The following is a 14,268-nucleotide window of genomic DNA, read 5'->3' on the forward strand; positions in this document are numbered from 1 at the left end:
ATGACAGCGCAAATCTCCTCCTGCGACTCAACAGTTGTCTGTAAATGAGGACAACCGCGAAGATGCTGTAAGACCAGACCATAACACTGAGATACAAATAAAATACACCTGGAATACAGTTCTCTGTACTTTACCTCCTATTGCACCCACATTAGCTCTTTCATCCATATTATTCATACGTATAAATATAAAAACTTCCTTTGGCAATAGAATTATTTTTATCAAGACAGACCCATCAAATAACCACAAATCTAAGGATCCAGGTACAACTAACATGATTAATGATTAGCAGAGCCCAAGTGAAGTCTGTAACTACATCGCTGTATGACAAGTCAGTGCAGACTGGTATGTGGGAACTGCATGTAGACACAGAGGCTCCTCCATGCCCCAACTCACAATCAGCAGGATGGAATGATGTCACTACCAGCAGGATAGGATGATGTCACTACCAGCAGGATGGGATGATGTCACTGACCCTCATCAACCTACCAGTCTTACATAAACAGGTGCTTCATCAGTTGTGTCTCCGTGCTGACCATGTTGTTGGGATGGAAGATCATGACAGGAAAACACTGCTGAGGCCTGTATTAGCTGCTTGCCTGTGGGCCAAGTAGCACGTCCTCTTAAAACAGGGAAAACAGACCTTAGGTATCCATCAATCCATAGATGATCTGAGGTGTCTAATCATTAGGGGGCAGCAGGTACAACTATGAATGCTGCCATTAAAAGTCCCCAAGGAAATAGTCGCTCAATTGTGAAGCCAGATACAGGAATAAGAGAGAACTGTGGAATGAACTCCAGACACTTAAGTCCTTTGAGACTAGAAAAATCCAAAATCTCACTGGAGGCTTGACAGGAAGAAACTGTCCCAAATGCCTGGTAAATAGGGAGTTTCAAAAAAGACAGGGGAGACTAGAGACCTCAACCGATGAGTAATCAAGATTCCAGCTCAAACACACAGTCAGTGGTGAGCACTTGCCTAGCAGTGTGAGGCCTTGGTTTCAAACCTCAGCACAGGGTTGGGGAATAGGTGCTGTCCTGGGTGTGCAGCTCAGAGGTGTGATATGTGTGTGAGTGAGTAGGTGCTAGGGCTCAGTATACAGCTGAGATGTGTGATGTATATGTGAGGGAGTAGGTGGTAGGTCTGGGGGTGCAACTGAGTTTTGTTATGTGTGTGGGGGTGAGCAGGTGCTAGGGCGGGGTTTGCCGCTCAGATGTACAATGGCTTCCCACAGCTCTCCTATCCTCACGGAGCCTAGGGTTTCATCATTACAGTCCCTGCACACTTAGCTTTGTGTTTATACAAGAAAAAGACATACTTGGAGAAGGAAGTAGAATAAACAGCCTCACAGGGCAAGGCTTGGCCAGCTAACCAGACCAGCCATTCTGTGCATAAGATGACTGGACAGCACTCCTGGCTAAGGAGATCCTGGAATGAAAGCTCCACTCGCTGCCTAAGTTGCTACAGATGTCTTCAAGGACCACAGCTGTCCAGATAAACAGCCTTGCTAGTCCTAAAAGACACCGGACCCATGGAATGGCCTCCCTGGAGAAGAGCAAATCCTCTCTGCAGTGAGTACAAACAGTAGTACCTGGAACTAAAATACCATGATCTCTAGTGTCTTAGTATAGGAGATGCCCTGTGGGTAAGCTTCCATATGTAATTTTCATCATCAGACATTTCTCTGGCATAGCTTTGAACCTAGAATGTTGCTTTCAATCAAGAGCATGCTTTTGCTTTTGTACAGCACAGGAATCCAGACTGGTCTGGCTTGGAAATTTCCCTGACATGGCTACATATCTACCACAGAGTCAGACACAGCACTTCTGTGTAACCGGTAGTGACATAATCGAAACCAGATTCACATTTCTTTAAGTAGCATGGTTCTGACAGAATGAAAATATTTTAGTTAGTGGTGCACCACTTTGTGTGGTGGGGGTTTACAGACATCGCCTCTGTCCCACTGATTCCTCACTTACCTATAGGAGCACTGTTTGGTATGGGGAGAGGGAGGGAGAAAGAGAGAGAAGAGATAGGGGAGGAGGGAAAGAGAGAGAGATGGGGGAGGAGAGAGAGAGAGAGCAGAGATGGGGGAGGAGGGAGGGAGGGAAGGAGGGAGAGAGAATATTATGTTTCAGTTCTGCACAATGGCACCTTTAAGAAATCTGCCAACCAGTAAAAAACTAAATAGTGGTGGTTTAAAGAAAAACAAAACTCTTCACTGCTTCCAGTTAATATTCACAAGACTCAGGGGGAAGGAGGCCTTTCAAGGGCTCAATATTTATAAATGCTACTGCTGTCCCCCAAACACGTGTCCTGGATTCCTGAGAGAAGTAGGGAGAGCTTTCTACCATAATGGGGTGAGGGTATGGGTTTAAAGTAGAGAAACAAGTCATTAAGAAACAGAATTTAAACACAGAAGTGAGCACTTGGTGGTCTGGGATTTGAACACCGCTTGCTGGAGACATTTTCTTCTCATTTACTAACATCTTAAAGACAGGGGAAAGTGTCCATGGTGTATAACATTGATGACCAGGAAGGTGTTTGTCTTTTTGTTTAAAATGTGGATGTTTAAATTAAAGACTTTGTGTTTGCAGCCCTGACGGTGAAACCATTGCTCCATCTGCTAGGGAAACAACCATGTCAGGATAGAAAGCCAACTCTAAATGAAAGGCCAGTGTCCCCATCTCCCAGCCTCACACCATTTTCAGGAATGTGACCATTAAACATTCTCTAGACTTTCACCTCATCTGTGCTGACCCTGGACACGAAACGAACTGCAAAGCTCTGAAGTTGGTGTTCCGTTCCTCTTTAATCCCTTTTCAAGAATGTATTAATATTAATGTTCCACAGGAAACTGGACCAACACAAACCTGCAGCACCCGATGAGCCAGCATCGGCCCAGGAAGCAGCAAGATATTTCAGAAGAAATTTATGACGTCTATAAATTCACCTTCAAGGTGCCTATGGCTGGAAAGAAGTAACTCGAGTTTTCAAACCTCAGTCTTTAACCGAGTCCCTTTCTATTGGTTACTTCATCAAAAGCACTGCAACTTCAAAATGGAACACTGACGTGGATCCAAACAAACTTCAAGTTGGAATTTGGTTTCTTGAAACTGAAGTTTGCTATTCAGACTTCCATCTGTTGATTCATGCAAAGGGGAATCCCATCTGGGAATATGAAGGAACGTGAAGGGAGGGTCTCACTAGACTCATGCGCAGGTCACACTGCAGTGCAGCTTACACACGAGCAGCAAATGCCTCCAATGGGGACATGGGAACAGCCTGGTACTGAGAAGCCAAGTACTTAGGAAGTGATGTGAGAGGCAGCTGTAACCCACAAGAAGGGTGGACAAGAAAGAGAAATGAGAGGAAAGAGGTCTGTCCTCACAATATCAAAGAGGTGTTCTCCCAAGCCCTCAGAAATAGGGGCACAGATCGATGTCATTGCAGTTTTACTTGAAGTAGCCTTGCCTAGCAAAGAGGAGCCAAAGCAAGAACAAACGTGTTTGTGTGTGTGTGTGTGTGTGTGTGTGTGTGTGTGTGTGTGTGTGAAGTTGTCTACCTATCCTTCATGAGAGAACATATACAAAGTAAACATCTTTATAAATGTAGAGAAGAGAAAGTTGTATTGTCATTTCATGGTGCATTTTCTATCTATGTAGAATTGTTGGAAAGCTTCAATGCAGGTAAATACAGAAATAAACAGACAGAGTCCAAAACAGACAGTCCGTTTTATCTCCTAAGCTGATGCACCTGGTGGGTCTTGTATGTCTTTCAAGGGCATGACACCATCTGCAAAAGGATATCAGAGGATATCTCTCCATAGGTATATGATGTCTTTAGGGATAAAGACTATGTTTTTAATTAGCATTCTGAATAATTGCCTGAATTTTTGAATATGCTAAAAGAACCTCTGAGTTATATATTTAAGTTGGGTAGATTTATGGTGTATACATTACATACCAGTTTAAAGAAAAACAGCCATATCTTAAAATATAGATTTAAAATAAAAATACGATTTGGGCAGGAATTGCTATTAAAGGAATTTTGAACCTAATAAATCTTTAGTTCTACAAATGTCCAAAAGTTGTACAGAGAAGGCTAATGAATAATTTATGACTGTAAAATCCATCACAAAATCCTACACTGTACTTAACTTCAGTACATGAAGAATTCTGATCTTTTTATTTTACAGGGAAGGTATGTTTACTTCCTATTCCTTATACTTGTGCTCATGAAAGTCCAGGAAATTTCAAAGCCACAAATGGGTTCCTCAAAGAAAAACTGACAAGTCAAAACTGCTATTAGAGTCTATCTCAAATATCTCAAGGTCTCTTTAGTTTTAACTGAAAACACATGGATTGGATTCCATCTACTTGAAGTGCTTATTTTTTCAAGAGACAAACACAAATTCTACTGAAACTGAAGAATGATTTACTTTGGGATGATAACAGCTGAACAAAGACTAAATATATTGACTTTCTTGTATCATAAGTTCACACTGAATAAGACATTTGCTTCCTCATAAATATCAAGTGAAAAACTCACAGTTTGAAAATAAATGGTATGCATTATGCCATTTCTCATAGACATAACAAACGCTACACTGTGCTTGTCATAATCAAATCACATAATACTGCTAAATTTCTATACTCCCCTCACAGACTGGATGTTCTTGTCCTACAGATGAGTTCCAAGGGATCTATGCAAATCCCGATTTTAGATTAAGACCAATGACCATGTTTTACAATCATATAGGATCTCAATATCTAATCTAAGTTGGAGACCCATTGTTTGACTCATGACCTCATATTCCATGGCAAATCCTATATATAGATATACACACATACATACACACATATATTCTTCTATACTAGATTAGTAAATGACCAAAATTAGAATGAATTTCATAGTGCAAGCATGTCACAGATTCCTATGTGTGTGATGATAGGAAGCTCCATTACACGCACACCTGAGGGGAAACCCGAGGTGGGTACTCACAGTTGTAGGCAGGTGCGATGCGGTGCTGAGCTTCCAGGCTGGCCAGCGTGATGTGGAAAATGATATGCAGCAGCAGGAAGGAGAGGCTGGTGAGGCACAGGGACTGTAGCAACCGCCCTGTGTGTCCTGGGGAGGAAGCATCAGAGTGTGAGGGAGTGCTCACATGCCACCCGTATGGAGGCAAAGTAATTCTTATCTTAATTATATACCTACAGAAAAAAAGACATCTTATTTCTTTTGCAATATTATATCACTGACTTTACATATTAAAATTCACTATAAAGGAATTCTTGCTTTCCTGTTTGTTATATGGCGTACTACTATGGATTAGAAACAAGTACTGAATCATAAAATTATATAGAAACACACTGCCAGCATAGAAGGGACCCATAATCTTCTTATAAAGGTAGTTTGAGAAAGCAAAATTAAGAAAGTAACCTAAGACATTTTACAAAGTTTGGTAACTTCAATTTCAAAAATAAATAAGGATAAAGAAGAAAACTATAAATTAATTTCACTTGTGAGCATAGATATAAATAATAAAGAATGTTGATCATTGAAATAGAGTAAAATATAGATTGTAATGTTTATCAGAGTACAGAGCAAGTAGATTCAACATGAGAAATCCATGTGAAATTTACATACTAATGGACTCATACTAGTTTTCTTGATACCACAAAAGAAACATTTTATAACATCCAAAAACACAAAAGCATTAATGATTTTAAAGAAATAGCTAAAAAAAAAAAAAAAAAACTAAGAAGGCAAGTAACTGTCTTTAAATGTTGAATACATCGCAACTATACAAGCATCCTGTTTATGGTAGGCATTTAGTTATCAACCTATGACTCTCAAGAGAATGAGTGAGGATTCTAAATGCCATCACTACAGGGGCAAGCAGTGCCATGAGGAAAAAAAACTGTTGAGTCTCCATGACAAAGATTACATGATGATAGTATGATCAAAGAGATTGCTTTCCAGATGCTGAGTATCAGTACAGACTGTCTAGCTGAGCCTATAGACCAACTGTGACAACAAACATGTAATATCAAGAAGGCATTCAGATAGAAGATCATCTTACAAAAACCAATACACACCCTCTGTGTCAGCAATTGCAAGGTACAAAATCAGAATACAAGTTAGTTAGCAATCAAAGCTGTTTTGTAATGATTTTGTGAACATGTCAACCTGGCCCAGACAGGGAACACAATTATTTGATTAAACACTAATCTGTGTCCTGATAAGAGTTTACAAAGTCACAAAGTCCCTAGTAAACCGAGGCAACACAGAGGATAGTCTTTATCACGGACAGCCCTACCTCAGCTAGTCTGGCTAAGAAACTCTTCCTGCGGAGCTGAGCTTCAGATCAAGGCCCATAAACTTGGGCTGCTCATCACCTCTCTCTGATGACCTACACTAAGGATTGTGGACTTTCTCAGCTGGTTCATACAAGAAATTCCATAAGCCAATAAATCAAATGCAGGGAAATATGTGAATCAAATGTTCATAAATTTCCTATGGCATTACTACTCTTTGATTGAAACTTGGCTAATAAAAATATTTAATAATTAACCTAACAAAGAATGTATAAGGCTTTTTATGGGAGTATAAAAATTATATGGATGAATAAAGGGATAATTTACATTCACAAAAGACATCATGTACGATAAAAGATACAAATTTGCCTTAAATTTGGTCTGTAAGTTCAATGAAATTTCAAATAAAATACCAGAAGAAACCTAAACTTTCAAAAACCACATTTCAATATATACAAGAAAGGATGTTTTGAGGTTTTCAATAAACATTTTAAATATATATTTAAGAGTAAAATAATATCACTTCTGTTAGTCTTGAGAAATAAGTTCAAAGGTGAACGAGACCAGTGAGCCCTTACGGTTATTAAGATACACTATAAACCTCTGTTAAATCAAACAAACAAAATCTCAGATTCCTTATGGAGAAAGTTAAAAGAGCAGATGAAATAACATTGCTCAAAAAAAAAAAAAAACCCAACTTATTTTTATTAACTACACACATTTCTACGTTGATCCAACAAACCAATAGACAATGATGGGGAAGATGGGAAGATGGCGCCCTATTGGGTCCTTTGTGGTCACCTCCCACAGAAACACCACTTTGGAAGCCACGCTTAGGACTATTTTTGTGGAAGCCCCAGCGGCTTTGTTTCCACCTTCCCAGTGGAAGGGAGGAGTCAGATGGGAACGCAGTGAAAAGGGTGAGAGGGTCAGCTTCACTTCACTCAGTCCCTGCTTCTTCCACAGTTAACCGAGCTTGGTACAGGAGAGAATGGATGGGTTTGTACTTTTTCCCTCTGAAAAAAAACTGAGAAGGGTGTGAGCTCCCAGTTTCCACAGTCCTGCAGGGTTCTAGCAGGGACAGCTCACTTCTGTCTCACCTCATCAAGAACCGTGAAGTAACAAGCCAATAGAAACCAGCCAGAAACAGGTAAGAACGGGGAGAAGAGGAGGGTGTGCCCTTCATCTCACCTGTGGCTCTCTATTGCCAGCCACTGGCCCTAAAAACCAGCCTGAAGACTCCACTAAGAGACATACCAGTGAACCCAGCAGTGTGACTCACCCGAGTATGCCCACAACCAGCTGATGCCTCCCCTGGGTTGCCTACTTTCCCTTCCAGGTCAGCTCCTTGTACCTTCTTGCACAATGGCCTGCACCAGCTTCTACAGAAAACATCTGGACCCCAGCAGCAGATGCATATCTCAGAAATTAGTCTGTACTGGCTACAGATAAGGTATGAAACTTTGAGTATGCTGGAGCTCTGCACTCTGGAAACACATGAGAGGCTCTCAGGACCAAACCTGGCTGAGGGACAGAGACAGCACAAGAATCTAAAGAAGGAACAAGCAGAGTGAGCTGGTCCTCCTACAGCAAAGGTTTAAAGGCTACAGAACCAGCTCACTCTCCATACTGTTTCTTGTTTGGCTTTGGTTTGTGGTTTTTGTTTACCTTGAAACCTGTCAATGAAGGCTGGGGGGAGGTGACTACTCCCTGAAGTGTTAACTTAACAAGCTTCAAAGAATACAAATAATCAAGGGGGAAAAAACAAACAACAAAGAAAAAAACATAGCTCCAGTGTCAGACACCAAAGAAATGGAGATTGAAAATTCCTAACAAAGAACTCAAAAATATCAAGCAGGTCAATGAGCTTCAAGAAAAAAATAAAAAGGTAACCAAACAAAATCAGCTCGCTCTCTCTGCTTGTAGACTGAGAGGTGAGCTCTCAGCTACTGCTCCTGAACCATGCCTGCCTGCCTGCTGCCACACTCTCCGCCACGGTGGTCATGGACTCTAAACTTCTGGAACCATGAGTCCCAAACTAAACACTTTCTTTTGTAAGTTGCCTTGGTTATGGCATTTTGTCACAGTAATTAAAAAGTAAGAACATGAGACATGCAATAAAGAGGCACAAATAAGGAAAAACAAATAGAAACTAGAACAGAATGCATGGAAAGAAAACTCCAGCAGAGAGCTTCCACAGCAGATCAGATTAAGCAACAGAATCAGAAAACTAGAAAATAAATAATTTCAAGTTATCCAATAGAGGAACAGAAATAGAAAAGCATTAACAAGAGTGAGGAAAATCCATGGGACCTGTCAGCCATCAGCAAGTGACTCCAAGTGATGCCCAGAAGGAGCAGGGAAAGAGAACTGGGCAGGAATATTGGAAGAAACAATGGCACAAAGGGCTTGAGAACAGAGATTTAAATGAGTATGCAGATTCAAAACACCCAAAGAACCAAAATGTGGTTGAGAGTAAAGTCATTACAGAAAAATAATATATTTCAAATTGTCAAAAATAAACAACAACCCAAAAAATGCCAATGACAACAGTTTGAAAGCAGAAGAGAAAAATAGCTTATCATACACTAGAAGACTGTTGACAGATTTCTTATCAGAACCACAAGGTCCCTGAATGACACACTCCAAGTGTGGATAGAAAACTAACGACCAAGAACACTACACCCTGGAAAGCTGAGAGTAAAAACTTAAGGAAAGGCAGAGACTTCTCCAGGTAGCCAAAAATTGAGGGAATGTATAGACCTGCCCTTCATGAAATGCTAAAGTTATCTCCTCTAAAGAAATGAAAAGATGCTGACCAATATTCCTTGAAAGCATAGGAAGCCATAAACCCCACAGGCATAGATAGGTCTATAGCCAAATTGAGAATACGGGTAATGCTGTCATGGTGGTAGGCAAATCAAACTTAACTCCCATTAATATTGAAAGTTAAAGTAGAAAACATTCAAAGTAAGTATAACTGCAATAATGACTTAAAGTACATCAATTTATAAAGACTTAAGTCATGACAATAATACAGGATGGAATATCAAGTCAAAGTATAGTTTTTCTATGTGACTGAATCAAAATTGTGATTGATATACAATAGATTATTTTAAGTATAAGATACTTTATGTAAGTTTCATGGTAATCACAAAATGAAAACTGAGGGCTGGAGAGATGGCTCAGTGGTTAAGAGCACTTATTGCTCTTCCAGGGGACCCAGGTTCTTCTCTTTTGGTGGATCCAGTTTCATTTCCTAGCATGCTCATGATGGCTTACAACCATCTGTAATTACAGTTCCAGGGGATCTGAGGCCCTCTTCTGACCTCTTCAGACACCAGCATGCATGTGGCCACACATGTATACACAAGCAAAACACTGATACACATAAAATAAAATAAATAGATCCAAAAGAAATAGAGACAAACGAAAAACAAAAAAACAGAGTGAGCACCACCAGCAGATATAATCAAGTATCAAAGTTCACTTAAAACACTGAGCTACCACAAACGAGTATTTCTTACACCCTTAGTCAACAAACAGGAACTGAAGAAAGTCATCGATCACAGCCCATCAGTTTATTTCCATTCTTGTGCCCCCTTCCCTCCTGTATCCTTCGCCTCAGGGACTGTGTGACCTTGTCTGAGAACATGGCATTCTGCTGAAGCACACCTGGGCACAGGGGCCAGTCCTCAGATAAAACAGGGAACTGCCATCGGAAATGATACTTTAAGATCCAAAGCATCATAATAAAGAAAACGAAAGGCAGGTTTTGTTTTCCATTCTATAATGCATCAGCTTTATGTTTCCTAACTCTTGGACCAATACCGTATGGGAATGTGATTAGCCACGGAAGTGAAAACTCAGATAAATGAAACTGAATTTGATTAGCCCTGAGATAATCAAAAGCTCAAAATCTATAGACGCAGAAATCAGGCAGAAATAGCCTTTGGCTTTGTTCTCAGTTCCACCGTCATTTTAATCATTTTTACTGTAGGGAAGTGAGGCTCAACACAGCAAATGTCTCTTCTTATACATATTACTAATTGAGGTAAAATTCTCACAACAAGCCGGGCGGTGGTGGCGCATGCCTTTAATCCCAGCACTCGGGAGGCAGAGCCAGGCGGATCTCTGTGAGTTCGAGGCCAGCCTGGGCTACCAAGTGAGTTCCAGGAGAGGCACAAAGCTACACAGAGAAACCCTGTCTCGAAAAACAAAAAGCAAAAAACAAAAAAAATTCTCACAACAAATTCAATAATATTCAGTACACTCACAATGTTGTACAAACAGACTCTCCGTTGATTTCATCTTCCACATCAATCAGACAAATATCTTCCCCTCCCCCTCCCCCTACCCCTCCCCCACCTGGCCTTCATGCGTCAGCACCGTAACTCTGTAGATACTCTCAGTGCATCTCGTCACCCACACATGGTGTTTTGTGACTGCTTGGTAACATGTTTGTAGGTTTGTCTGCATAGTAGCACCATCAATTCTTCAACGAGAGTGTACCTGTCCATTCTCCTGCCTTTGTGCACTGGGCTATCATGAATATGCACATACACACACACACACACACACACACACACACACACACACACATAAACACACAGATTTGATATCTGCTTGAATATATTTTATGTAGATTCCTAGAAGAGGAGTTGTTAGAACATACGATAATTAGATGTAGACTTTTTTTTGAGGAACCAGCAAAGTTTTCCTAGCAAGCAAGTGTGCACTCCACATTCTCACCGGCCATGTGTGAGACTCCAGTTTCCTCCTATCTCTGCCAACACTTGCTGGTATCTTCTCTAGATTATACTTTTAGTATTGCTGTCCTATTGTACCCAGCTCTTCAGACCATAGGATAGGACATGGCAGTTTTACCCCGAGGCCTTGAATGCAGCCCCCAAGTCCCTAAGCTACAGCATACCCTCAAGGCCCTTGGTGGTAGCATACTGGCACACTGAAACTAAGGAGGTGGCCCTGTCCTCTGAAGTGACAGAGTCATTCCTGTCTTCTAGACCTGTGTCCCAGGGGCTTATAGTGACAGTATCAGTTATGATGTTAGGGTCATCTCCCCTTTTCTTAAAGGCCAAAGCTGAAGAACTCACTTACAGAAGAATATCCCAGAAGAATAATGTTCTTCCTTAATTCTGTCCCATCTCTGTGCCTTAAAACTCTAAGCTGGCAGTTTTTCTGCTATGATAGTTGGTTGAGTGTGTAAGTCACACAGTAATCGTTTCATTAGATAGTTGTTCAAAACCCACAGTTGTCCAGAGCATCTGTTCTCTGTCTGTTTGTGTTGTGAGACAGAACTTCCTTATACAGACTAATCTGACCTCCTGACCCTCCTGCCTCTGACCCCCATGTGTTGGGGTCTCGGGTGTGTGTCTCTCCTCATTCTTGTTTTTGTAATGATAGTTGGATGGGGATTGCACAAGTCATTAAGTTCTGGTTCCTTTGTCTTCAGCAATCCCTTCTTCAGGGAGTCACCCCTACCCTGTGTATCATTCTTCTATTGCATTTTTACTATAAGCCGTCAGGAGAAACCTGGCTACACCTTCAACATTTTGGTTAGAAATCTTCCCTGCTTATCTGCAACTCGCAAGTTCTCCCAGCTACAAAACATTAGGACACCATTCACTTTACAAGGGGAACCTCCTTCCCTCCAGTTGACAGCCATGTGTTCTGCAGTCTCTGACACTTCAACCAAAGCACCTTGAAACCTCGTCATCACCAAGTCTCTTCAGGACACTTTAAGTTTTCTGAAAAATATGCATCCCACAAACATCTTCTGGCTTCTACCTTGGGATGATGTGCTTTTCTGAAAATATTGCTTGCATTCAGGGACTTGGCTTTTTTCAGATCTTGCCACCTTGGGATCATTTAAAACTATGATCCTGCTATCCTACTGTGTGCTCAGCCTGTTTAAATTTAACCTCACTTTAAGGGAACAATGTAGCCAACCTTACTGTGCCTTGGATTTCTCATTCAGCTGTTATAACCCAAGATAAATATGCGTAACTTTAATTTTAAGTTATCCACTCTTCCTTGACCCTGAACCAGAATAACATATGTGTGTATGTGAGTGTTGTGGTAATCATTTGCTAAAAAGCAGCCCATAGATTGAAAAACAACCCTAAACAACAAATATCTCACAAACACTGGAAGCAACATGTGAATGTAGGTTGATAACATCTCTGTGTGGTTTTTTTTTGTTTTTTGAGTTTTTTTTGCTATTTCTATGTCAGTTGGAATCAGAAAGGTGGTTTCATCCCTTGTAAACTTCTCTTAGAGATTTCTCTTAGAGACTTCCCCATTCCTTTCCCATGTCATGGTTTCTGTACTGTCCAACAATATAGAGCAAAGCCCTTCATTAGAGACAAATGGAAGACCAAAAGAAGTGGAGAATTCAAATTTGGGCTAGCTTCTGGTCAAACTAACCCAACAGGAAGTTACCTTATTTTTGTGCCTTCATGAGTTGTCAATATGTCTATACTTGTTAGTGTTGGTATGTACCCATGTACATGAGGATGCAAATGTGTATAGAGACCCAAGATAATCTTGGGGTCTTTCCTAGATTGCTCTCCTCCTCAATTTTCTTTGAAACAGAGCCTCTCCCCAAACTTGCAGCTCCCTTGTTTAGCTTAGGCTAGCTGGTCAATAAACTTCAGGGATCTACCTGTCTCTGCACCTCCCAGCACCAGCTCTATAGGATCATGCTACCACCACTGGCTTCTTCCATAAGTGTTGTGGAATATGTTTTTAACTATGCAAAGATGTGTTGCATTTATTTGTTTAACTATGTAAAGATGTGTTACATTTGTTTATGTTGTGTAATATTTGTTTAACTATGTAAAGATGTGCTGCATTTGTTTAACTATGTAAAGATGTGTTGCATTTGTTTAATTATGTTAAGATGTGTTGCTGTTATACCTTGCCTGCCTAAGGCACCTGACTGGTCTAGTAAAAAGCTGAATGGCCAATTGCAAGGGAGGAGGTATAGGCAGGACTTCCAGGCAGGGAGAATAAGTAGTGGGAGGAATTCAGGCTCAAAGAAGAAAGAAAAGAAGACATCAGGGAGATGCCAGGGGCCAGCCAGCCAGACACAGAGGAAGCAGGAAAGTAGGACATACAGAATGAAAGAAAGGTAAAAAGCCCTGAGGCAAAATGTAGATGAACAGAAACAGGTTAAATTAAGTTAAAAGAGCTAGTGGGACAAACCTAAGCTAAGGCCAAGCATTCATAATTAATAATAAGTCTCAGTTTCTTTATTTCGGAGCTGGTTGGTGGCCCAAAGAAAATTTCAACTACACATGAGTACTGGGGTTTCAAACTCAGGTCCTCACACCTGAGCAGCCGGCACTGACTGACTGAACCATCCCAAGCCATACTGATGGTTAAACAACAAACTTATTTTCTTGCCGCTTTGAAAAACAGAGCATCAGATCAAGATGTTCTCAGAGGATCTTCATCAAAGGCCTATCTCCTGGGCTGTACCTGGCCACTTTCATATCATGAGCATCCTGAACAGGCACATCCCTGGTGTCCGTGCATGACTCTAGATTTCTTCCTCTTATAAGGGCACCAGGGAGGCTGGATTAAGGGTCCACTCTAAGGTCCTAATTTTAATTTATGTTACACTTATGAGTGTTGGCCTTTCCCCCTAAGGAAGTCACATTTTGATGTAGCAGAAATAAAGCATCAAAATACAGGTTTGGGAAGAATATAATTCAGCTCCAAACAGTGGAAATCCATATCTTATTTCTGATGTTAGAAGGAAAGTCTTCAGTCTCTTACTATTAAGCATGTTAGTTGTGGCCTTCTGTACATGCTCTTAATCCTGATAAGAAATTTTATGTATATTCACAGTTTCAGAGTGTATTTTGCCAAATGCTATCACTGTGTCAGTTGAAATGATGGGTTTTTATTCAATTTTTCTTA

General features: G+C 40.7%; 1 protein-coding gene across 2 annotated transcripts in view; it reads right to left on the bottom strand.

Annotated features, from left to right (window-relative positions):
• The window catches only part of Piezo2 (piezo type mechanosensitive ion channel component 2), a 368,019-nt gene that overhangs the window by 210,925 nt on the left and 142,826 nt on the right, over positions 1-14,268 (bottom strand). For both annotated transcript variants that reach the window (XM_059246283.1, XM_059246284.1), the window contains exon 3: positions 5,006-5,131. In XM_059246283.1, the coding sequence (XP_059102266.1) occupies positions 5,006-5,131 (126 nt within the window). The remainder of the gene's footprint in view (positions 1-5,005; positions 5,132-14,268) is intronic.

The sequence above is a fragment of the Peromyscus eremicus genome, chromosome 19 (assembly GCF_949786415.1).
Source record: "Peromyscus eremicus chromosome 19, PerEre_H2_v1, whole genome shotgun sequence".
Lineage (NCBI taxonomy): Eukaryota > Metazoa > Chordata > Mammalia > Rodentia > Cricetidae > Peromyscus > Peromyscus eremicus.